This window comes from Cimex lectularius, unplaced genomic scaffold, assembly GCF_000648675.2.
Source record: "Cimex lectularius strain Harlan isolate CLEC.00 unplaced genomic scaffold, Clec_2.1 scaffold270, whole genome shotgun sequence".
NCBI classification, from domain to species: Eukaryota; Metazoa; Arthropoda; class Insecta; order Hemiptera; family Cimicidae; genus Cimex; species Cimex lectularius.
Window position 1 is genome coordinate 7,749 of NW_019392790.1, and position 26,730 is coordinate 34,478.

The 26,730-nt window shown below is 32.9% G+C and overlaps 2 protein-coding genes across 2 annotated transcripts; one reads left to right on the plus strand and one right to left on the minus strand.

Moving 5' to 3' along the window:
• Positions 1-5,749: 5,749 nt before the first annotated feature.
• On the plus strand, positions 5,750-9,593 carry LOC106664065. The gene is made up of 3 exons (XM_014389444.2): positions 5,750-6,239; positions 7,846-8,039; positions 9,305-9,593. Exons 1-3 carry the CDS (start codon positions 6,013-6,015, stop codon positions 9,490-9,492), a joined length of 609 nt encoding a protein of 202 aa, XP_014244930.1. The 5' UTR covers positions 5,750-6,012; the 3' UTR covers positions 9,493-9,593.
• Positions 9,594-14,024: 4,431 nt separating this feature from the next.
• On the minus strand, positions 14,025-22,436 carry LOC106664110 (ADP-ribosylation factor GTPase-activating protein 2). The gene is made up of 11 exons (XM_014389532.2): positions 22,211-22,436; positions 21,923-22,114; positions 19,325-19,456; positions 19,043-19,132; positions 18,457-18,621; positions 18,241-18,399; positions 15,775-15,905; positions 15,416-15,541; positions 15,026-15,320; positions 14,731-14,949; positions 14,025-14,122 (listed from the first exon to the last, which is right to left on the minus strand). Exons 1-11 carry the CDS (start codon positions 22,283-22,285, stop codon positions 14,105-14,107), a joined length of 1,602 nt encoding a protein of 533 aa, XP_014245018.1. The 5' UTR covers positions 22,286-22,436; the 3' UTR covers positions 14,025-14,104.
• Positions 22,437-26,730: the final 4,294 nt, after the last annotated feature.

Below are 26,730 nucleotides of genomic sequence, written 5' to 3' on the forward strand. Positions count from 1 at the left end.
TAAAAAACATATACAATTAAAAAAAGTGGTGAAAGTGCGTATATAAACGTGCATCTATATTGAAATGAATACGTTTAAAACATAATAGAAATTATTTAAGCTTTGCTAAAGTTGTTTTATTTATTTATTTTATTTTTTATTATTATTTTTTTTATGTTATCCTAGGCTCCCTTCTCATTTTACTATGTGCTCTTCAGAAAGGAAGTCGCAGGACCATTTTGTCTTGTGACAACTTACGGGATTGTATTCTGTTCGACAAAACTATTGGGGGTGATGGGAATGTTTATTGTGCTCTTTAGTAAATTTTTGAGAAATTAATTTTTGTATAAATGGGATTTTAAGGCTGTTGTGGGACGATAATATGGAGCATTAGCATAGCTTTTTCTGTTCAATTATCCATTTTAACTTCAAATTAACTTTTTTTTTTAAATTTCAAATTAACCTATTTTAACTTCAAAGTAACCCTTTTTAGTTTTTAGTCCAAGTTAAAACCTATTGAAACATTATTAATTAATTAATTTTTGGATAAATGGTATTTTAAGGCGGTTGTGGGGAGATAGTACAGAGCATTTATAACCTTTTCTGTCCAATTAACCCATTTTAACTGCAAATTAACATTTTTTTTAAATTTCAAATTAACTTTTTTTCACTTAAAATTTACCCTTTTTTAGTTGTTAGTCCATGTTAAAACCTATTGAAACATTATTAATTAATTAATTTTGGGATAAATGTGATTTTGAGGCAGTTGTGGGGGAGATAATACACAGTATTTATAGTCCTTTTCGTCCAATTAACCCATTTTAACTTATAATTAATTTTTTTTATTTCAAATTAACTTTTTTAACTTCAAATGAACCCTTTTTTAGTTGTTAGTCCATGTTAAAACCTATTGAAACATTTGGATTATTTAATTTTTGGATCAATGGGATTTTAAGGATCATACGGAACATTTATAGCTTTTCCATCCAATTAACTCATTTTAACTACAAATTAACTTTTTTTTTCAAATTAACCTATTTTAACATAAAATGAACTTTTTTTTGCTTTCATAATTAATCTTTTCTTTAAAACAGAAAACTTGTAAAAACTATTTTTTTAGTTTGGGAATTTAAAAAATATAAAATTGATTATTGTCTTAAATTGGCAACCGCAGTAGCCAAGTGATCAGTGTGATAGACTCTCGGCTCTAGACCCAGCGGTTGTGAGTTTGATTTCCACCATCGCCCCGGTCCTTTTTTTCATGCGATTTCCTCCACCCCCTCCAAAAAAAACGCATATGATAGTTCCTTGGCTAATATGCAAAGTTTGTAACGCCATAAAAATATTGTAAATGCCATATGAAAATGAAAAACAATTTTACTTAAGTTATATAAAATTAAATATTGAAACAAATTATTCTAATATTAATTTGAGATTTTATTTAAGTATAATAAACTGGTCGATAAATTAATTATTTTATACAATTTAAAAAAATTCACATTATTAGAAGAATCGTGTGGTTTTATAATTAATTTTGTGTAACTTTTAATTTTAATTAATTTTTGGTATTTTAGTTAAGAACTAATTTTATATTTAAGAAAAACTCGAATTAAAAGGAGAATCTATTATTTTCATATACATGTTTATACATTTTTTAAGAACTAATTTTATATTTAAGAAAAACTCGAATTAAAAGTAGAAATTATTTTTTTAAATTCATTTTTATACATTTTTTATTTTAATTCTGATTAATTATCATATTGTTTTCTAAGAGCTTAATTATTTTATATTAAAAATAAAAATACGCTATTATTTATAAATTTTACTTTATGCACTTATATTTCATAGTTTTTTGTTGTTTTTTTTAAATGACAATAAGAATTAAAATAAAAATAATTTAAGTTCTGCAGTTAAACGTTTGTACAGGCATCCAGAACCTTGTACTGTTTTCATTTTCTTGACTCAGTCATTGTCAGTTTCAAGGGCCATTCAAATGTAAAGGGAGACTGGGCGGGAGGCTCTCAAGGCTTACCTGAATCACCAATTCCATAGATGAGTGTTTAATTTAAATTCCAGCCATCTGGAAGCACTTTAAGCTTTTAGCGTTAAAAACATGATTGGTGGCCAGCAGTCAACTGTTCAAAGTGGACAGTCAAACCTTAGATCATGATGGCATGGAATGTCCTCATCACAGAACAGCATGGAGGCTAAGATTAGCAAGGGAACACCAATGGACTAAAGAGGAATGGAAAAAAAGCACTTGACGCTTTTTCACAGTAGTCTGGAATTAGACTGGAGAACCAGTCCAATCTATCGTATTCTGGGGTGGTATTTCTCGGTAGGCACATACATGAGTTGGTACCAATCTTGGGGAGCCTTGAATACGGTAAGATAATCTTGAATCATCGTTGATAATACTCGGCTAGAGTCATCTAATGACCTTACACACCGAATTGTAATATTTGTCTACTGTGCAATCTCCATTATTATTTAAAAGCTCTTTGTTAAGCTTAAGGCTTTTTCTTAGATACCGAAGCTTTGTTAAGGCCATGTGTATATTTCAGACCTTAGCTTTCCGAATGCTACAAACCAACAAATAAGGTGTTCCGCTGCTTATTCTTCTTCCTACCAAGCCTGCACAGTTTTACTTTTGTTAGTCCAAGTCATATATGCCTCCAAAGTCTGCAGTCCAGTCAGGAGTTCTAACAAGTATTAGGTTTGATAGTTCTCTGTGTAATCCTTCAATGAACTTGATCATACAATCCTGTTGAACTGAGGGCTTACATTCTTAACATATTGTCTTATGAATCTACATTTTTGGCATTTGATATGCCGCAAAAGAGTTCAGGGATGAGAGATATTCTGAACGTACAACTCCTAATTGTCTGCCATGTACACCCTGGTACCCAAACAACGATAATTTTTGGTTTTCCTTCATATCTGACAAGGCCTTGATGTAATCCCCAATGATTCTGGACTTTATTACCAATAAGGCAGTTACCATTAGCTGTCCAACTATTTTATTGGTAATACCCACATTTCTCTGACATTCAATAGCCTGAGAGACAGTGGCATATTACCTAAATTATACCAGCAGATACCAACTCCTGACCCATACTCAGACTTGAGCCATTTGTATACCAGACATAGCCAGCATTATCCCTTTCTCCTAGTCTCTATAGGACTCTATAGGATATTTTGATTTGAAATTGAATTCTGGGCTCTTGGAGTCTACAGGCATCCCTATAGAACGTCTGCATGAAATTATCCAGTTTCTCCCTGACTGAAGAAATGCGGCCACATATCAATGAGTTTCTTAGCACCTGAACACCACGGGATCAAACTCTTGAGTGGCCAGAAAGAGATCCTGTCCACCCAATCTATTTAGGATAACCTCAAAAGAAAGCTCATAGGATACTTCCTACAACCTTTGAACGCTGAAACAAACTTCTAATCCAATCGACTAACTCTATCTAAAAATAGCATTCGAATAATCCGGTGTATGTTTAATAACTTCAAAGCACAATACAGCATAAACAGAAACAATAGGGCTTGGACTTCTGATCTCGACCGCTAATTGCCTGTACACCTTGATTTCTATTTCAGTAATACTTCAAAAACTACAAAATAACCCTTTGCGAACAAAGGGCAGGGCCATCGAAATTAAATTATTAAAGAACAAATAAAATGGTTAAAATTAACATAACATAAAGAAGTAGTTTTGGATGAACTCACCGCTTCCATTTTTGGTTTTGGCCATAGGAAATAAATCTGGCTGTTCTTCTCGAATGTTTCTCGTCCTCGAAGGAAATTTCACTACGAATTTAACTCGATTTTATTTAAATTAGATCGGTAAATTATTTCATGTGCTGAAGGCGGTAACTGGAAAAAATCCACCACGTGCCGACCGACTAAGAAAGACGTTAAACGACTCCATTCCAACGGAAACGACTTCAAAAAGGAACGATCTTATTGGCTGACAGAATGAGACTTCATTTTTGGCCGAATTTAAGTCCCAATCGATGAAACATTGCCAGAACCTCTTTGAAATATATAAATTTCAAATATTTAAAATATCAGCGATAATATTTTCGCCCAGGAAATTTTAATCAGAAAGTAACATAACATTTCAAGTCGAATTTTTTGAATTCCGATAGATCTACTATCTAGGAAAAAGACTCTGAAAGGCTGTACCTCCTTTTAAGCTGGGCGCACATTAAGTCGGTGGTTTTTAATTTGCTTTTGCTTTTTTAGTTTTAGTCCAAGTTAAAACATTTTCAAACATCATGAATTAATTAATTGTTGGATAAATGGGATTTTTAAGGTGGTTTTGGAGACATAATACGGAGCATTGATGGCTTTTCCGTCGAATTAACTCTTTTTATTTTGCTTTTTTAATTTTAATCCAAGTTAAAACCTTTTCAAACATCATGAATTAATTAATTGTTGGATAAATGGGATTTTTAAGGTGGTGGTGGAGACATAATACGGAGAATTTAAGGCTTTCTGCGTCAAATTAACTCTTTTTAATTTGCTTTTTTAGTTTTAGTCCCGGTTAAAACCTTTTCAAACATCAGGAATTAATTAATTGTTAGATAAATGGAATTTTTAAGGTGGTTGTTGAGACATAATAAGGAGCACTGATGGCTTTTTCCGTCAAACTAACTCTTTTTAATTTTTAGTTTTAGTCCAAGTTAAAACCTTACGATACATTATGGATGAATTAGCTTTTGAATAAATTGAATTTAAAGGTGGTTTTGGAGATATAATACTTAACTTAGTACCATTTTTCAATTACATCAACCGTTTTTTACTTCAAAAAACCCTTTTTAATTCCAAATTTATATAATTAACTTTATTTGTACCAAATTAATCTTTTTATCTTCACATTAACCAATTTTATATGGCATTACTTTTTCGTACCAAATTATCCCTTTTTAAAACGAAATTAACTTTTTTGTACCAAGTTAACTCTTTTTCACTTGGAATTAACCATTTTTAATATGAAATTAACTTTCTTAGTTCCAATTAACCGTTTTTAATTTCAAATTAACCCTTTTTCATATGAAATTAACTTTTTGCGTTCCAAATTAGCCTTTTTAACGGCCAATTAACCCCTTTTAACATGAACTTAATTTTTTCGTACAAAATGGACCATTTTTAACGGCCGATTAATCCTTTGTGTGTGTGTGTGTGAGAGAGAGAGAGGGAGAGAGAGAGAGGGAGAGAGAGAGAGGGGGAGAGAGAGAGATTTTAATTGTTAATTAGCTATTTTTGGATGCATATACCATTCTCAATACCACGTAACAGTCAAAATTTTGCTTCATCGTTATGCTTTAGTTCAAAACTGTATCAAAATTTCTACTCTAGGCATCCAGTGTTATAAAAAAAAACTTCCGAATTTTTAAAGAAAAAGAACGTCGTATATTACCTGCACATATTGTTTATAAGTCTGAGCATTGGACACCATCCACTTCCTTCACCAATCCGGCGACTTATAGCAGCCCTAGATTCTTTCTTTCTAAGATATGTTTTTCAGGGTGAAATTAATCAATTTAAAATCTTGGAGAAAATCTTAAAATAATAGCTTCGCATCCTGAAAACTTTTTGAAAGTAATCCCTACTTGGATCGACATAACAATGTCTTGAATTAAGGATTTATGTTTATTTTCGTCTGGATGAAGAAAATAATAGTAATAGGAGGCTACGATGATAAGATTAATGGACAATTATGCTAAGTGAAGCAGTATTCAAGTTTATTCAGCACATACTGTGAATTTTTATCCGGCTCGACCCAAAGTTTTCAGTATCTGTCAGTCTAATTTTTCTTTCGATTCCGTCTTTAAAACAAGACTAAGCCTCCTACAGCTTTGATTTTCAAATGGGATAAATTTGAATTCGAGATAAGAGTGAAAGAGGAAGAACGGAGGGGGCCAGATTCTGAATAGTCGCTGTGGACTATCCAGGAAGCGTTTATCGTCGTCGGCACAAAAAGATAAATCTTCTCGACCGAAATCCTTGCAAACTGCAGCAATGTTTCCAGGATATCGAAGAGTGATTTATTTACAGCAGTTCATGTTCAGGCAGGCGTTGCTGAGAAAAAGCGTCCCCATCGGAATCGCTGGGCTGGCGTTTTATCTTCTCTTTTTGCCGAAGAAATATGAAATCACCTTCACTGGGAACGTCCCAGAGTCGGATCCTGCTGTCGTCTGGGATTTCCTGTCGGATTTCAGCAACATGAAAAAGCTCAATCCAACAATGTGAGGAAACAGTAAAGTGGTATATGTACTTTTTCCATTTTTTTAAAATTTATTATTAAATTTACTATATATAAAATTTCTTATTTTCTTAAATTAATAAGCTATGCAATTAAAAAAATATATAATTCAATTGTATTGGGTTTAACTTGAATTTCTTCTACCTTCTCGAAGTTTTCGCACAATGTAGATAATTATTGTTATACTTGGCTTGACCCCCGTGAATATTTTTTTTATTTTATAAATAAAGTTTTACTACAGCTTTTTTCCGCCAATTTAACCATTTTTAACTTCAAAATAATTTTTTTTTAAATTTCCTTTTTAGCTTTATCCCGAGTTAAAACCTATTGAATCATTATGAAAGAATTAATTTTTAGGCAAAAGGGATTTTACGTTGGCCGAGGAGAGATAATACGGAACTTTATACCGTTTTTCCGTTAAATCAACCGTTTTTAACTTCAAATTAACCCTTTTTAATTTCCTTTTTGAGGAGAGATAATAAGGAAGCTTTTTTTACGAGGGTTGCAACAGCAGAGTTTATAATATATTATCATGCTGGTGTTTTTGAGAAAGAGCCCATTTGTAAGTATGTCGGGCTCGAATGCAAGACCACTGGATTCGAACCCGGGACCTTTACCTTAGTGATGAGCGCCGTGTCAAAACCTAAACCGTTGCGGCCACCGACGCCCCAATAATATGTAATGATGTACAAATGTATGTTGTGATTGGCATTGTATGCCGTAAATAAAGATTATTATTATTATTATATTTGAGATTAAAAAATTCATATCAAGGGCATCAGTGGCTAGAAAGTTTTAGGCATTGACATGGCACTCATCACTGAAAGGTAAAAAGTCCTGGGTTCGAATCCAGCGGCCCTGCATTCTAACCCTCATTTAAAAAAAAATCATATACCGGTGGTTAGCCTTTTGATCATTGAACTTAAGATATTATAGCAGTTCTGAAGAATCGGAACTATTGTTGAAAAGACCAATTTTGACCCTAGTTATGGGTCAAAACTCATGACTTTATAAAAGAGACTTGACTTAACAAAACCAGGCACACTGAAGATGTCATGCTGAAGCGCGCCTGTTAGACCAAGGCACATTTAATTAAAAAATTATTAAACAAATAACCTTATAAAAACAGCAAATCGTACATTTATTTTATTTTGTGTTTTAAGGTTGCTTTAATCTTTAAAGAGAGGGGGAGAGGGGATTTTGAGCAATCTGTCAAATTAGAGGGTTGGTCCCATCCTGTTGTAGTCAGTTGTAGCTTCGAGTTCCAGACGGACCATGGGGCTTCGATTATTATTCTTAGAAGTTGATTTTGTCTTGTGCAGATCCCCAGAGTCCACACGGATATTTCCAGATCAGTCTAGATACAACAATCTTTTTGTTGACTGCATTTGACCCATAAGCAAGAAAAAATTTTTATTTTTTTCTTAACGATAAGGTTTGCATGTGAGAAACCTTAAATCCTTTTTAAAAAGATTGTACATCGCAACACTCCACTATTCATCATTTCTATGAGAAACCTTAGTTAATTTTCTATCTAAAATTAGCCCTAGATACTTGATCTGTTATGTAATATTGAAATTTCGTTTCAGGATAGATTTCACTATCACTTCTGACAAGGCAACACCTAGTGTCTGGGAGTATGGTGTGAGGTATTCGGAATATTTGTCAAATTTACCGTTTATCCGACATTCGGCTGATGCGACGATTAAATCCTACAAGGTTTTCCCAGTCTATTTTGTGGAGTCTAATCATGCTACTTGCTTTATTGGAAACTTTTTTTGCTGTGAGTGCCATATTGTATTATTTTTGTAATGTTATTGAACAAATTCCAATAATATTTTGTGCCTATATGAAATCCAGAAACCTTTTTATGTACTTTAGGGGTGAGTTTATTCACAGCACAATGTGACTTACCCGAGAGGTCATGTGTCAACAACAGTTTTCACAATCTTCAGTCTTGTCACTGTCTTTCTTTCCTGGTCTCTCCTTGTCTTGGGACCCTACTGTTAGTGCACTCTGTACTCAAACTGTCCTTTGTGTCTCTACTTCCAGCTTAATCTTAATATTTGTTCACAGTCCATAGTCATATAATAAATTATACCAATTTTATGTAGCCCTACCACGAGAGCATGAAGGATCATATTTTCACCTTAAAGCGGTGTAAGTACGATCTGTCTTTACCAACTGGTGTACTGGGCAGTAATTTGAAATTCGGAGTGCAATTATGAGCTTATGCTTGAGTAAAATACTTAGTTTGTCGACCTTTTTTGAACTATTCTCTACTTGTTTGTCCACATATTTTTAATTTGTCCTGCTTTGCTTGACTCCTCCTGATTTCTGTTCTCTCTAGTTCTGGACTCTTTCTGGTTTTGGACTGCTCCTGATCGCTGGGATCCTCTTCGTTTCTGTACTCTCCTGTTTCTGGACTTCTCCTCATTATGGACACCTATTGGACTTAGGACTCTCCTGGTCTCTGGACTCGTACTTTTCTTGACTCCCCCTGGTTTCCATGCTCTCATGCTTCAGAACTCCTCCTGTTCTCGGGGCTCTTCATGGCTATTAAGTATTCCTGGTCTCTGGACTTTCCTGGTCTTTGGAATTCTGCTTATCTCTGAACTTCTCCTGTCCTCATCAGTCGATTCTTCTGTCATCTAGATTCTACTTATCAGTCCACTCTACTGATTTCTTAAGCTTACCTATTTTATTTTCCAATCCTTCCTTTTTATATCAGTCCTCACAACATGGTGGAGGGAATGAATAGCAAATTCCAGTTGCCTCGCAGTCAAAGCCTCTTGTTCGAGTAATACACATTCAACACCCTGTAATACCCGACAGTTCTGAAAACTTTCACAGCCGCTCTGGCCCCAAGACAATAGTTTTTTGATTTTCACGTTTTCTACACCTTCCAGGTTTTTTTTTTTTTTTAAATCCTCGCATTAAATAATGATGAACAAAATGTCTATTTGTACAGACCTGATTACCTTATATTAACAATCACATCTTTGTAATTTAGTGCGCTTCATTGGTATATAAACGTTTTTATTTCAGTGAATACTTCATCGAAAATTAAGTGCTCCATCATTGATTCTGGAGCAGGAAAAACTACTTTTGTCCAAGAAGATAATGTTTATGAATGCCCAAGATTAGCATATTTCTTCTGCCTCAGTGAGATTGTCTACCAGAGGACAGCTGTTTTCAAAAACTTGATTAAACATTTTGAAAATACAAAATATTAACTTATTTTATTTAATAAGGAGTTGCAATTGCTTCTAATAATATCTGTATTATTTGTCTTTTTTAAATGTTTCATAATTATGTAATAAATTTTTTAACAACATCAATGCTATTATTTTTTATGTTTGGTTTGTGAGATAAAACTGATTGTTATACCTAGAGAAAATTAAAATTAATCAGAATAAAATGGAGGCGATAGTTTTCAGAAAGTGTAGACCATTGCTGGACAAGATGGCCAGGCTGATGCTCCAGTATGCGTACCTCTCCTAGAATCACATATGGACTAATACAAGCTGTTGTCCATTAAATTACCTTCTTTTTTATTTCAAATTAAGTCCTTCTTTAAAGCATTAAATCATCTTATGAGATGGTATGAAATATAAAAATGCAAAGTAAAATTCCAATATATTTGTGATTTTTTTTAAAGTATAAAATTATTGAAGAAACTCAAAATAATCTAAATAAATGTGAAAAACCAAATTGAAGGAATGAGACTTAATCAGATAATAAACCATTTTCACCAAAATGACAAACCTTGTAACTTAAGAGAATACCACCGACCAGGATGTTTTCCCAATATACAAATATAATGGATAGCATCCTAAAACCTAAGATTAAAGGAAAAATTGAAATAAAAAATAAAATAGACAATGTGGCTGGTCTAAATGGGCTGAACAATAGAGGATTATGCACTTTTCACATACCGATTAGACAAACTGTGAGTGAAATATTATTACCCTTACCCAGTTAAAAGAGATGGTGGGCCTATAATGATAATCAACCTGCCGCAGAACTCCAGATAACATCAAAATTGATTTAGAAGAAAATGCATCCCAGATTGAAAAAATCAAACCATTTGAGAAAAAGGTTTCACCTCGTCAGATAAAAAAAAACCCTACCTATTTGATCTACTTCAAAAGTGGCATCTTCGTAAAGGAGATTAACAAAAAATCACAAGGATGTTTGCCACAGTAGAATCCCGTGTAAAAAATACATGAATAGTGATCCAGTATTCCACTGCTACCTTTGTCAGGCCTTGACCATTTTCACTCTGCGGCACTTTCTTTATAGTTGGCCAATTAGACAGTCTATAAGTAAATTAGTGAATACCAAAAGGAATAAGCATAGAAATCTTCAGATATAATGGCATAATTGGGCAATTTATTACATTTCACTATTTTTCATTCTTACTGTTGAAAGGGGAAAATTAAAAAAAAATTTCTTTTTGTACTGGCGTGGCCAGATTCAGACGGATACGAGTTGCCCTCGGCAAGGTTGAAGATGTGCAGGCAGTCTTGGGAGCCGCAGGACACCCAGCCAGGACATCAGTGATGAGTGGGGCCCGGCCAGCGAGGTTTGAATTGAAGGGGTTGGTCAGTGTGAATGGTTTGGAACAAAAAGAGAAAAAGGGCATGATCGTGATTTTTTAAATTTTTTGGACATTCTTTTCTTGTTGTGCAGCAGAGAGTTTGAGTGTAAGAGGTGAGAAACACGCTGGGGCAAGAAGAAAAATTATCAGGACGAGTTTTGTACTTTTATTTTAATAAGATTTGTTTTTTGACCATTTTTATTACTGTAGAAGAGAACTTGTTTTTTTCTGTCTTCTTCCAATACAGTGGACATTGTTATTTAATTTTTTTTTTACCCTGAGGGTTCACTGTTTCCTGAAGAACCAAAAAAACAGTGTGCGCCCAATTTTAGGAGGAAGAAACAGTCAAGAAAAATCTCCATTGAGCCCCAGGCACCTGGAAACCGGGTAGATTCTTAACTGCATGAGGAGGAATCAGTAACAGTACTAAGAGTTAACGTTTTTTTAAAGGTATTTTTGTTTAAACTAGGCTAGATAAACAGTTAACAAAAGTCTCAGTTACTTAACGAGTTCCTCGAGGATCTCACTTATACACTAAATCCCTTCATAATGTCTTATGAAGGACATCCAACACTCTCCCATCACTCCTGCTCTACTTATACTCCCGTATAAATCCCCTCCGCCCGAATAACTGCATGGACATCTCTGTAAGGTAAAGGTCCTGGGTTCGAATATTCATTTTTGCCTTAACCTCGGGCTTGGTTGATTTGAAAAGCTAGTGTCACGAGCGGGATTCAAACCCATGCCCTATGAATGGCTCAATATGCCGTTGCTCTAACCACTTGTGCTATCATGACCGCCATCCACTTGGACACCAACTCCTCCTCTCAACCTATATTTTGAATTTTACCTCTTTTTACCATTTTTCAAATGTCGTACAATTAGACTTCGATTTTCAGCGACTTATGAAGCGGCCACAGGGGGGCATTAGCAAAATGATTACTTCTTTAATTATTATATTGATCCATTTAGCAGTCACAATTGACCATATTAATTATTTCACTTAATTATTCTTTTTTATCTAAGGTCTTGATTGAGATGAAAAAAAAAAAATAGTTGGTGACCATGTCGATGGAAATCATGTTAGCTCAAATGGTTGTTAAAGCAGTGATGTATTCAGCTGTAGGTCATGGGTTTGAATCTTGCTCATGACAAGCTTTTTCATCTTAACCAAAACCTTAGATAAAAAGTTTAATTAATTAAAAAATGAATATGGTCAATTATAACTACTAAACATATTATATTAGCATGTTAATATGAACAAAACAGGTTCAAATATAGTATTTTTTTAATCATCAAATAAATCTTACTATTGCAAAACGGTAGGAAAAACAAAACAAAAATATATCTATAAAACGTGTATAACATGAAAATATAAATTTATTTTACTAAATTCACCATTCTTCCAATATGAAATAAAACTTTAACAATAACATAAAATTCAATGGACAAACTGTTTGAGTAGAGATAACTTTTTACAATTGATAAAATATTATTCAAAATGTTTCAATCTAAAAATCTACTTGATTGATATAATAAATAATTGAATAAGTAGAAACATTTCAGATTTAAAAAAATGCTTAAATAAGTTTTGAAGAAAAGAGGGCTTGTGTGTGTCTATTTTTTATACAAAACTTGTAAACAATCGNTCAAATGTATGAGAAAAACTCTCTTAAATTACCTTCACTAATGATTCACATAAATAGAATTTTTTTTCTCCAAAACTGCGCCAAAGATCCACTGGCCTAAAATCTACAAGTATGACAGTAAGATAAATAAAATATATATACGTATGTAATCACCTTATTGTCACTGCATACATTTTACAACAAACTGATTTAAAAAAAAAAATCTTTTTTTACAAGGTTTAGTCAAAAGAAATCCACTTTTAGAATTTGTTATCAATAACATGTTAACTAGTCAACATACCTTAATTTAAAAATAATAATGTTACAGAGTAACAATGAAAAAAGTTCAAAATTTTCTTACAAATACAAAAAAAAAAAGAAGCATATTATTAATAAATGTCTATAGATTTACACATAAGGTAAGAAATAGAAATATGGTTCTTCCCAATTTTTTTCCTACTTTCCAACTTTTCTGTTGAATAGTGGTAATTTTAAGTTATTAGTTGTACTTAATTTTTAATAATTAAATATTTGCTCGAAAAAGTTACAAATGAATATTTGAAAAAAAAAAAAAACTTTAGGTCAGATCAAACTTGTAGCTTTGTTCAATTGGCATATTCAGTTACATAATTTTATCATAAAAAATGCCTAATTTTATTTTTATTTATTTTTTTAATATTTTATTTATTTATTTTTTTTGTTTTTGATGTACTGCTATGCCATCCCAAGTTTAAATATTATATTCGTACTGTCCCTTAAATTACTATGATTTCATTTTTGGAATGAAATAAATCAAAATTTGGAACATTAACAATTAAACACACTGAAAATATAAGCATGTACTGGGGTTTTTTTAAAACATAAACTTAATAATAATAATAAAAAGCATCTACAAATGAAAAATTGTTGTCAATTTAAACAGGGCAAATATTGCACAAAAGTCATTTGGTTTTTGCTTTTTAAACTTAGGACTTCAATGTGATCTCAAATCATTATTTAAAAAATAATATATAAAAAAAATACATTTAGAAAAACAAACTCAGTAACAATGTATTTTTAACGTACACCATGTCAGTCTTAAGTCTTAAAATTCTCCAAAACAGAAAATCACAATGAAGCCTGCTCATTTAGCTTTTCTAAATTATTTGATTAATTTTCAAACAAGGCCAAAATTATATTAAACTTTCAACTCAATTTGACCGAAAAAATCATGTACCTTCATCAAAAAGGATTTTTTATTTTATTATTTGAACAAGTGAAGTAATTTCAAACGGCAAAATAATTAAATGTTTAAATGTTCCTCCAGGCAGCAACTAAGCTTAGATGATTTGCTTTTATTTCAAATAATAAATTAGCTTTAGTGCTAAACTATTCTATGTCAAACTTAAAGAAGAAAAAATAGAAGAAACCTTTCGTAAACATGTGAAAGCACATGGATCTTCTTTGTTTTATTTTTTTATTCTGGATATTCTACTATTTGCTTTAGTGCAGTTTGCTAAATAAATCATTATGAAGGTATAGTCCAATGAAAGGTCTATTAGTATTACATCTTTTCCTTTTATTATTAATGAATTATTTTATTTAGTAGTAATAAAAGATAGATTGGCATTTTGCTGGTCATAATCCGTATTTTTCCTGGAACAAAAAGAAAATACATTGTAACAATTGTATTATAATTTTATTTTTAAATGAATAAGATAAACTCCAAGATATTTGAAACTAGGACATTATGTGACAAATATGAGAATTGGTAACCACTAATCATTAAAATTAGTTATTGTAATAAATTACATAAATGTAACAAAAAATCAAATGGAGATGCTATCCAGCAAGAGCGATCACAGGGCCATTGCAGCAGGATACTGCTACTTCTTTTATAAAGGGAACATTTAGATCATTGAATTGTGAGGTTGGAAACGTAGAATGGGGGATGTTAACAATAGATTTGAGAAATCTGTGGAGATTTGACGTTTGTTGTAGTATGTCCATCGAGTTGTGTATGAGTATTTTGTTCGGTTCAGTCCTGTCATTTTGATTATGGGGTTTCCAGGTTAGTCGCTGTTCTAGATACAGCCCGAGGCAGCGAATGATGTTTTCCGTTTGAAGGGGGTGAGGTTTAAAGCCAAGTCAAAGCCATCCTTTTCCCTCAAATTCATAAAGAAAAGTAAGACTTGAAAAGTTGTATTTTGAAACTTTCAATATTAACACGGATTATAATTGTTTTTATGATGTTAATTCCAAACCTGGATGGAAGACATAACACCGTTAGCGAGGGAGCTGAGCTTTCCAGCAACCTTTGTAACGCCTTGTCTGACACTTTCCCTGACATCGTCCAAATCTGGAGTTTGTATCTGACTCGCCAGACCAGATGATCTGTTATTGCACTCGTTTCTTCCAAAGTAGTCAGCAGAAGAGATACTAGTCGACCCTTCAAATCTGGACAAGTTGCTATTCCTTTCCCACTGAAATGCATTTTCTAATAAAGTAAAAACCGAGAATTTTTTTTTTTACTTTTAAATTCAGATTTGGGGCACTTACCTGAGTATCGGATTTGTCCGAAAAATACTGATCCGATGAAATTGATTTAGCGGTACCGAATTTCTTCTGCGCCTCGCTCAATCCAGCCGAAGACGATCTTGTTATCTTTAAGGGTTTTTCTGAAGTGAAATCGCCAAACGACTTTTCATAGGATTTGTTGTGAATTTTATCAAATAACTTGTTCTGTATTGGCATTTTCGTTTCAAACTGATCATTGCTTTTACTCTTTCCAAACAGATCACTCGTGTCTTTAGAGTCTGAAAACAGATTCTGCGAGTCCGATGATGTCTTAAACCTTAAAAAAAAAGACAAATATTAATAATTTATCAGCCATAAAATCAAATTATACAAAAATAATGAATGAAATGACATAAATATCGGAATACTGACATATAAGATGAATTTTGGTTAGATGAGAAATTAAAATCGTCAAAAAAGCTCTCTGTCTTTCTTGATTTTTGTAGATTTTCTTGCTGAATGGTTTTCATATCACTCAACGCTGAATGAGAAACACCGCTAGAATGAGAAAGAATCATGAAATGTAATTTAAAATTTGTACAAACACTTTTACATCGAAATTCTTTTGTACAAAAGGACTAAGTCTAGATTTTAAACTATTAGCCATTACTACTTTTAAGTGAAATTTTCTTAATATTTACATTTGGATATATTCAAATTTGAATTTAAACTTAAACAAGTCTGTGAATCTGTTTTAGGTATGCATTGGTATTATTGTGTGTACTAATTACCTTCTTGCCCCAAAACCCATGCCAAGCCTCTCCATTTGTTTAGCCTTTTTGGGATCGACGGCTCTTATTTTCTCTTCTTCTTTCTTTTGTTTCATACTGAGATCTTCATAAGCTAGTCTCATGAAGTTGAACTTAAAAAAGATATACATTCATATTTACATATTACATATTTGTAAAACAAAACAAAAAATATTAAAAATACAAAGAATCTTAATTAAATTTTATTACATATCAATAAAAGTATTTTAAAAAAGGCAATTATGATAAGATATACGCCGGGAGGGAAATTGAAAAAAAAAAAAAAAAAAAAAAAAGAATGGTAAGATAACAGGATTTAATTTTAATAATAATTATCAACTGTAAAAGTCCCCCAGGTCATCCAGGTGTTCCCAGCAATAAATGTCGAGAAATAACCTAGCTAGACTAAAGAACAAGGAATTCTTCGACCCGACTCACAGTAGAATAAGCGCATTTTGACCAATTGTCAGTAAACATAAGGAGAAAGATGCAAGACTTGCTCATACAACGAGTTCATAGAGGTCTAGGGAAAAGTACCTAAGGATGACTACAGACCCACTGAAGATGACTATAAGAAGACATCAATACATAACGAGCTATGACACGCTGAGGCTAAAATAGACCTGTATAGGCTGAATCTCCAGGAATCCTTTTTAACAGCCCTTGACAGTGTATACCCCTGCAGAAAATGCCTGAATGGGAAAAAATCTGTGCTAAGAATGATATCCTCCAGGCTGCTGACAAAAGACTGGACTGACTAAGAATAAGCAACAGACAGCTTTGGGCGGTATGTGGTCTAATATTCCAAAGGAGATGGGACTTGCTTAACCTTCAACCCATGCACACTCCTCAGTAATGTAAAATCGATGACTCACATGAAAACTTTCTTCAGTTAAAAAGTAATTACTTGCTCCTATTGGGGCAGTAACATAATCTAACCTTACCCTAATGCTAGTCCTAACCTAATCAAAACCTAACCTATGCATACTACCAAATAACAAAATTAGTAAGATGAAAAATTTTCTTAAATAAAAACTTAACTAAACCTAACGCAGTTTAACCCTAAACTTAACCTAACAACCATAACCATGCCTATTATCTCATAACCAACACAACTCTAACCTTAACCTAATCTAAAACCGATCCTGCCCACCACCACTCAACCTGACCCTAAACCCAACCCATGCCTACTCCCCAATAATGCACAATCAATGACTCAAAAAAAAAATTAATTTAAAAATTAAAGTAAACTGTCAAGGCTGAACCTAACTCAAATCTAACCAGTCCCTAACCCTAACTTTAGTGCAAAATTGATGACACAATAACTTTCCTTAATCAAAAATTAAACAACTTAGTCTTGTCAAGGTGGTAACATAATCTATCTTTAAGCCAACCCTTAAGGTAAACTAACTGAAGTCTCTAACCTGACCCTATTTCGCCCTGAACCTAACCTCATACTTACTCTGCCTAACATTCACAACCCACCCCTAACCGTAAACCTAATCTAACCAAGTTTAACCCATTCACATTCCCTGGTAACATGAAATTGTTGTGATAGTTGACATGAAAACTTTTCTTAATTAAAAAGTGATATATTTAGATATGTCGCAGGTTAGATATAAAAAAAGTTCACTAAGGAGTGAAAACTCAAAAGGTGGGGTTGAGATGGGAAGTTGGTGTCCGAGTGGATCGAGGTCACGATAGCTCAAGCGGTAGAGCAGCGGCGTATCTAGCCGAAGATCGTGGGTTCGAATCCCACTCGTGCCATTGACTTTTTATCTCAACTAAAAACCTTAATTAATTGTATTAAAAACAAGATTGAACCAAAGTGATATAGTATGCATAGGTTAGGTTTTGATTAGGTTAGGACTAGCATTAGGGTAGGGTTAGATTATGTTACTGCCCCAATAGGAGCAAGTAATTACTTTTTAACTGAAGAAAGTTTTCAAAAAATATATTCTGTGATATATTTTTTTTATATGAACCTTTCCTTTCCAAGTTGTTACATAATCTAAAATGTAACCTTACTGTATCACCTAAAGAAACCCAACCTAACCCTAACCTGTTCCTAACCCTATCTATCCCTAACCCAAAACCACTGTCTTTAACCCTAAGACACATGTGCACTCCCTAGTGGCATGAACTAAATGACAAAAACAGCTTTGAAAAAGTGCATATCCACCCCAAAAACATATCCATGTTAAAAATCAAACAGTTCACCATACTCTCATATAATTACACATTCTATTAGAAAAGATTGTTATGCATTATTGTTGTAATTCCTCGACCTGATTCTAACATAACAACAGAACGAACAAACCCAGCACCTTTTAAATGCAGGCAAGAAAAAATATGATATTTACAGAAAGGTTTTAGGTGTGTGATGTGTATTTTTTTAACACAATTAATTAAAACAAAAAAAATACACAGAATTATATGTGCAGTTACCTGTTCTTCTTTTTCTTTTTCTGTTACATCATCTTGTTTGACATCTTCAAATGTTTGTACTCTCAACTTTTCAGCTAATTCGGCCTCTTTCTCGATATCGGCAAAGTTCACGTTCACCTTCTGTGCGCCCAAACCACCCATCATTTTCTTGGCTGCTAGCTGTATGATTGAAAGATATAAATAGAAATCCGTTATGTATTTATGCATTTAGCTTACACCGGTTCGCTTTGTCTGGTGGATTCTGCCTCCGATTGTCGGCTTTCTCGGCTTGTCATCTTCGGAAACACTCAGAGAAATATCAGGTGTTTTTGTAATAGTTTCTTCGGCGGGCTTGCCTGCAGTTTTAACTGGTTTATTCATTGTGGCATTAGTACATTGATCCTGCAATGAGTTTTAACGTTTTATTTAACATTTTCCATATATATAATAGAATAAATTTATGAAAACTTGTATGTAAATATTGCAATGTTAGTAATCATATTTAAGAGAGAAAACTTATAAAACAACAACTCATTGAAAGACAAGCACTCAACTCTCACCTGTCGACATCTCAAGACAAGGGTGCCTCCTTCGTACCATGTCATAAATTTTATATAAAAACTCCTAATATTTATACACAGTTTGTAAAAAATAATTAATACATTAAGGTAAAAACTGATCACAGTCAAACAGTTCATTATATCACTTATAGTTTTACGGAAAATTTCACTTTCATATATTTCTTACATTTTACTCATACATTTTGTAGGAAATAGTTTAAATTAGCAGTTTGTTTATTAGGGCGATTAATTTTCATTATTACCTCAAGCACATCAACAGTCCCTGTATGTTCGTCGAAGAAATCCAATTCTTTTTCTTTCTCTTCTTCCTGCGGTTCAGGCTCTAAGTTTAACTGTAAAAGAATCCCATGTGAAACATACACACACATGCTTAACTAAGATTTGAAATTTAATGTTACATCTCTTGGGTACTTCATTACTCAAAAAATAAGAGAATAATTTAAGTGGACATGGCCAAGAGTAAAACGTGTTAATCTTAAAAAATTATAAAATAAAAGCAAAACTGTTAAAATGTCTTTATTTACCGTATTCCCATGAGTAGCAATAGCATGGCTGGCGGCATTCTCTAATTTTTCTTTATATAAATGAGCAGTTCGTGAATTGTACTTCGTTTGAAAATCTTTAGTGGTACAGTCATGCTGAGCAAAGAAGTGTTTCTGCAACAAAAAGCAAATTGACCAGTTAACTTTTTTGCAATTATTAAAAAAAAATTGTAACTCTTCTTCTGTTGTTTTTGTAATCTGTCCTCAAAACATTACACTTTGGATAAACAAGGCCATAAACCACCAAATAAAGGGAAGTTAGAAGAGGCATCAGGTACTCGTAGTTAAATTGTGTGTGTGTGGCTCAAACCTGAAATGAAGTTATTAGACATCCATACTAAATTTTTGTTTTGTAAGCAGGCCTTTTTTATTTTTATTTTTTTGCTATATACTATTGGCTAGTTGGTAGCGTTGATTTTTCCCCTGCTGCAGGTCAACAACATGTCTCTCTATGATGCAGCAACTTTGGAGACAGATTTGGCATATTCTTCCTGTCTTGCCTCACTGTACCACAAGAATTTTCCTTTTTTTTTTTTTTTTTTTTTTTTTTTTAAATGACTACATATTGTAAAAAATTCAGGGCTGGTATGTTGGTTGTCAGTAAACAACATATGGCTTATATCCAAATAACTTTCCAGAATGAGAATGAATGCCCTCATCCACCGGATTATTTCTAGATCACATGATTTTTGACATGTGTAAACAATAGTAGCTTTTCTCCATTGAATTACTCTTTATGTTCAAATTAACCCTTTTTAATTTGTAATACCCCTTTTTACCTCAATATAACCTGTTTCCCCATCAAATTAACCTTTTAATCTGAAATTTAATCACTTTAATCCCAGGTTAATATATTAACCTTTTCCCCCATCATATTAATCTTTTCAATTGGAAATCCCCTTTTACACCTCCAAATAACCCTTTTCTCCTTTCAATTTTTCTTTTTCAACTTAACTTTTTTTTTAAACTTCAAGTTAACTCTTTTTAATTTGAAATTAATCCCATTTACCTTAAATTTCAAATTAACCTTTTTTCACTTTAAATTACCCCCTTTTTAATTTCAAATTAACCTTTTTATTTAAACTTCCATTTAACCCTTTTTACCTTCAATTTAATCCTATTTTAATTTCAAACTAACTGTTTTTAACATCAAATAACTCTTTTTTAATTTCGAATTAACTTTTTTAAACTTCAAGTTAACTTTTTTTAATCTCAAATGGTTTTCTTTAAAACATTTTCTAAATTCCTTTCTTTAAAACACAAGCAAAAAGCCTAGGTAAGATTTTAACCTAGGAGATGTTATGAAATGAAAGCATGTGAAGTAAATCGTGCATTTGAAAAAAAGTCAAATAATTGGGCTCATAAAAACCGTTTGAAAATTAATTACAATTAAAATGAAATATATTAAAAAAATTCTTCTTTTAATTTAAATACTTAAGTCATCTCAAATCTCTGGGTTTCTGCTATTCAACAGCTCTTAAAGGGCAAAGCATACCAAATCACCACAAATTTTCTTACATCTTCTTAAAACTCCAGGCAATATTGATGATAGGAGGTAGTTTCCATCAGTACACAAGTGTCGTTTACCATTGAAATGTGCAATTCCTTCGACTTCATTTTTAAAAGATTTATAATCAAGCTTGCCTCATTTTTTTTTTTTTTTTTTTTTTGTCAACAGATACCAGGAACTGGAGTTCTCCCTAGGCACTGCAGCTTTTACGCTTGTTGCACTCTTTCCTGGTTGCATTTTGAGGCTTCCCACAAAACATGTGTAAACTAAGCCCTCAGTGTTCTTCCATAAAGGAAAATTGACTTTCAAAGTGGGTCAGGATTGAAGCTATTACCCTTATCAAAAAAATCTAGTAGCAATGGTGGGAATCAAACCCGTGACTGCTGTACTTATTAGCCAAGAGTCTGACACCTTAACAACACAGCTATCACGGTCCCCACGGAAAGGAGGGCTGCTCCTATTTTTTTTTTGGGGGGGGGGTCAATTTTTTAAGTGGTTAATGGATACCAGGAACTGGAGTTCTCCCTAGGCACGGCAGCTTTTTTTGTTTGTTGTACTCCTTCCTGGTTCCATTCTAGGGCTTATCTGGGGCTGCAGTCCCAATGGCTGAGAGGGCTACCCTTTTTTGTCTAGTTGATAAGCCTGTCTATTTTCTTTTAAGCCTTCATGTCCCAGAACATTGAGATAACCTTGTTGCATTCTCCTAGGGCCATTCAAAATTAATTTGCAAATAGTCCAAAGAAGAAGAGATCTATGAACTTTTGCATAACAGATCCACGAAGGTCATGGTTCATGAACAGGTTTGTTATGTTGTAACAACTAGTTATCCAAAAATTTGTAATAATAAAACCATTTAAACTCTTAAATACTTTTACTTTGTACATAAAAGGAGTGAGATTTAGAAGGTTTTTGAAGCTTTTATTTAGAAAGCATTTGACAGTTTATATTTGTATCTCAATAAAATTAATAGTATTTTCACTCCCCTGTGGGAAAACCGTGTGCTCGTTATCACGCAACACCGGAAGGGCGAAAATTGCACAAAAAATTAATAATTATTACAAAATACTCACAGCATTGCTATTTCCTCCGAGTTGCATTTTGTGAAGCTGTATCCATGTCCAGTTGGTGTCGAAGAGGGTCGACCGGACGAAAGTAAGATGAACTCCGAGACCCCTGTGAACGGCGGAACAGTCGATGCATATAAAAACCCCGTAGGTGACGCTCGCCCAGGTCGGATTTTTGGCAGCGCAGTCGAAGCAAAACTTAAAAAACAAAAAAAAGATAAAAACGATGGGATTTGAGAAAGAAGATAGACGTGGTGATTGGTGCCAAGGTGAAACGTCAAAACGACTACGTACCTTGTTCGCTGGGATCGATCTCAACCTTTTGAAAAGATTCTCTATGTCTTTCTCCGTAGGTCCTCCACCGGCCATAACGGGCAATTTCGAAAAATATACGAAAAAAGGAAACTTTTGCCTAAATTACGATCAGGATCGACAATATGGTAACAGTGCAATTGCAATCGAGCCCGTTATCGCTAAGAAGGAGGTTAAAATTGTGACAACTCGCACAGGGCCGCACAGAGTGATTAGAACCAATGGGTAAATAACCTACCGCGCTGCCAACGTAACATAGCAAATTTCTCCGTTTAACTCACAAATCAACGTGATTAATTTTGTCCACATCAACAATAAAACCCTCTAAATAAAACTAAAGTTTATAAAATTAACACAATTATTACGAAAAATTGGATAAATTGCATCGAGTAACGAAGGCGAAAAATTATGGGGAAGGGATGAAAAACGTCAATATTTAACAGAAAATATCCCAATGACAAGTATATACAGTTTACAATAAATATTTGTGCACATATAAATAAATATTATATGCAAAAAACAACAACAAACATAACTCATAATACTAAAACAATTGAAAAAATAAAACAAAATTTTACACCGATTTACAAAATTAATCCAACACCCTTAAGTTTTATTATATTTAGGTTTATTCATATTTTGCATACAAAAAATAGGTTTGGTTATAAAAATAATACATTTAAAAAGAAAATGATTATTACCTAATTCTAAAAAAAATCAATTATTGAATAAAGAACAAAAAACAGAAAATTCAAAAACAAAAATATTTTTAAAAAATTGTTTCTCCCCTTTTATACCGAGCATTCCTTGGAAAAGATTTTTAATAAAATCCTGAACAATTCCTTCCCATTTATCAAGAACAGACGTTTCCAACTCTTTTGATCGATTGGATTCAAATTTGGACTTCATGCTGGCCACACGAGCCAACCAGATTCAGGTAGTCATCCACAATACGTGCTCTATGGGGCCTAATTACCTGTAACTAGTGTAGAAAGATAATGGATTTAATTTAAAGCTAATTAAATAATGTGGCGTTACCGATTGTACGAGTGTAGTTAGGTTTGTAAATGTCCCCTGAAACCTGGAAAACCTCAATCTGATTTTAACTCGTACCTCCCAATGTATCTTACTTCCTGTCTGCTGAAGACTTGCGAAAGAATGATCAAGGCACTACTAGAATGGTGACTAGTAGTCAATAAAAAACCGCCCGTCTCACAAATGGGCCTTAGAAAAGAACGATCAATTACCGATGTCCACGGACTACTGGTCGCGGACATACAACTAGGTTTCACAAATAATCAAAACACTCTAGCACTGTTTTTGGACATATTTGCTACTTTTGATTCCGTGGATTTGTTTATTTCATCTGAAAAAATGATAAAAAAGATAGGTTTACCTTTCAAATTTATTAATAACACTATCACACTTATTTTAGAGTAAAACATTTACGTCCAAATAAATAACACCACTCTTGGACTTAGGAAAACTCTGTTTGGTTTGGCACACGGTGGAATTCTAAGCCCTTTGCTATACTTGTTATACGTCACAGACAGAAAATATAATGACAGAAAATGTTAAAATTATACAACTAGCAGATGACATATGTCTTTATTCTACTCACAAGCCCTTAAAGGCGGCGATAGAGGCCATGGATTTGGCGGTGTCCATTTAGTTCGTCATTTCGACAGAAAAATCAAAATATGCTATTTTACGAGATCAAGAAAATCTACTTTCCCTAATACTATGATCCTGGCTCAAAAATCATTTCCGGTGATAGGTGAGGTGAAGTTTCTTGGGCTAATGATTGGACCATAAGCTATCATGGAAAGGTCATTTTGCTACAATTGAGACTGAAGAGAGAAATTCCATAATGCTCTAAAATGTATTTCATATGGACACACCAACCCTAATACCAGCTTACTGTACTATTACCTCTCTATCGCAATTTCAAGGAATAATCGAATTAAGAGATACTCTTCCAGTTTTCTCTACAGAGCTGCAAGTAATCAGAAAACCCCTTGATTGTTATACATTGAATGACTACTCAGGAGAACATCGAGTCTTGGCTGATCTCCAGGAACTTTTACCCATGACCACCTAACTGTGTACACCGATGGATTCATTAAAGCTGGTAGAGTTGGATGCTCTTGGTTCTGCCCATCTTACAATGTAGGGGAATCAATTCCTCGGCCGGCAGAGCTATCAATTAATTCGGCGGAATTATCAGCAATCAAGACAGCAATGACCTTTTTTGCAATCCTCGCGTATTAAAAATCATATTATAATTTGCACGGATAGTCTCAGTGCTATACAATGTTTGCAAAATAAATCGCAACTATCAAAAATTATATCGCAGCCGACGTTAAAAAGATAGACTATAATTTATCTATTATAAAAAAGAGGGTTTCTTTCGTGTGTATTAAAGGTCAAATGTACCTTACGGTAATGAGAAAGCTGACACACTGTCTAAATATGCTACAAAGTTTTGCAACAGTAGAAACATAAAGATTCTCTATACAGATCTTTTCCATCTTTTAGAAACGAAAAATAAAAAAGAATGGCAAACCGTATATATATCTTCAGACAAGGGAATAGCTTATAAGACACTTTTTCCTCTCGTGAAAATAAAATCATGGTTTAGCAACATGGACATGACAAAACATTTTTATTTTTATTTTATTTTTATTTTTTTTTTAGGCGTGGATTGTTATTATAAGTTGTTTATTAATTGAAATGGAGGTTTTTATAGCAGGATTTTTTATAACTAGTGTGTTACATAGCTGAGCTTTTTATAACTATTTTTTAATTTATTTTTTAAACATTTTTACAGCTTATTATTTTTCACTGTTTAATTTTTGTTTTTGTTAATTTTTTAATAGATGGTATTTTAAATCTTGATATTTATTAAGAGCTAGCGTTTTACGCGTGGATTTTTATCAGTTGTTTAGCGTTTTTTGTTAATAACTGGTGTATTAATATTTTTAGTAGTCGCGGTTTATTATACCGGGATTTTTTTATGCCTGAGGTTTTACATAGCTGAGTTTGTTATAGTTATTTTTTTATGTTTGAAATATTTTTATAGCTGGTTTCTTTATAACTGGTGTTTTTTATAGTCGAAGTTTAATTGTTTAATCGTTGTTGTTAGGTGATTTTTTTTATTAAGAGCTGGTGTTTTTTTGCCATTTTTTCAGCCGAGGTTTTTTGGTAGCTGCAGTTGTTTTTGTAATTGGGAATTATTTTTTATGTATTTGATATTTATATTTTTTAAATAGCTGAGATATTTAGTAGGTGTTTTTTAATAGTTGGCGGTTTTTATAGCTGGATTTTTTAATACGTGGTGTTTTTTATAGCTGGATTTTTTAATACGTGGTGTTTTTTATAGCTGGGTTTTTTTGTAACTGGGTTGTTTCATAGCTGATTATTTTTGTAATATTTCCCCCCTTCAATAAAGATATATTATCTACATATGGATTTTTATTTATGTAACTTTAATGGGAGGCAAGTGTTGCGAGACTGAAACTCCAATGAAATCTTTTCTAGCTTCTTGTAGATGTAGGAAAATAATGAAATAATAATCATAAAATACTTATTGACTCTAGTAAGACGTTACTTGTCAGAAATTTAACACCGAAAGGAAAAGCTTAAAAATATCATACTCGGGCGTCAAAAAAGGACCTATTTCTTGGGCGTCACAAAAATGGATTATTTATGACAATCGACGAAGATCTTAATCCGAAAGAATTCATTAATGGATGAGGTCATCCATTTTTCAACAGAGGGGAGGACAATCAAATCAACGTCAAGCAGACAAAAGTATCGACAAACCTATATGTAATATAATATAAAAATTGCTTTAACATTTAGCCAACAATGCAGTACATGCGAATTGACTAAAATAAGAAGACGAAAACCGTTCAAAGTTGATGTGAATAGGTTAAGTGGTGCAAACCTAATTTGACACTTGATCTTTTCCTTTTTTCTCCGATAGCAGAAGTCAATCAAAGTCACATTTTTTTCCTTTAAGTTGTTTTTATTTTAACATAACAAGTGGAAGAAGTTTTTGTATTAAATAATGATATATCAGGTGTGAACATAGGTCAAATCTTTTCAGTAGCACTTCTCACGCTTTGGGGTGCAGGACATCACCTGATGTTATTCAATTAGAAAAAGATCATAGCAAATAATATTTTTTATTTCTGGGTAAGTTTTATACTATATTTTACATATGTATTACCTAAAATAACCACCCAAAAACGGTTCATAGTTGATGCATCTAGGTTAAGTCGTGAAAAACTAATTTGATCGTTGACTTTCTCCTTTTTATCCGAAAGCAAATGTCAATCAAAGTCACAATGTTTTCTTTAAGTTGTTATATTTTATCACAACACGAGGAAGCACGTTTTTGTGTTAAATAATGAGACAGCAGGTGGAAACAGAGATCAAATCTTTTGAGTAGCACTACTCCCTCTTTGGCTATCACCTGATGTTATCCATTTACAAAA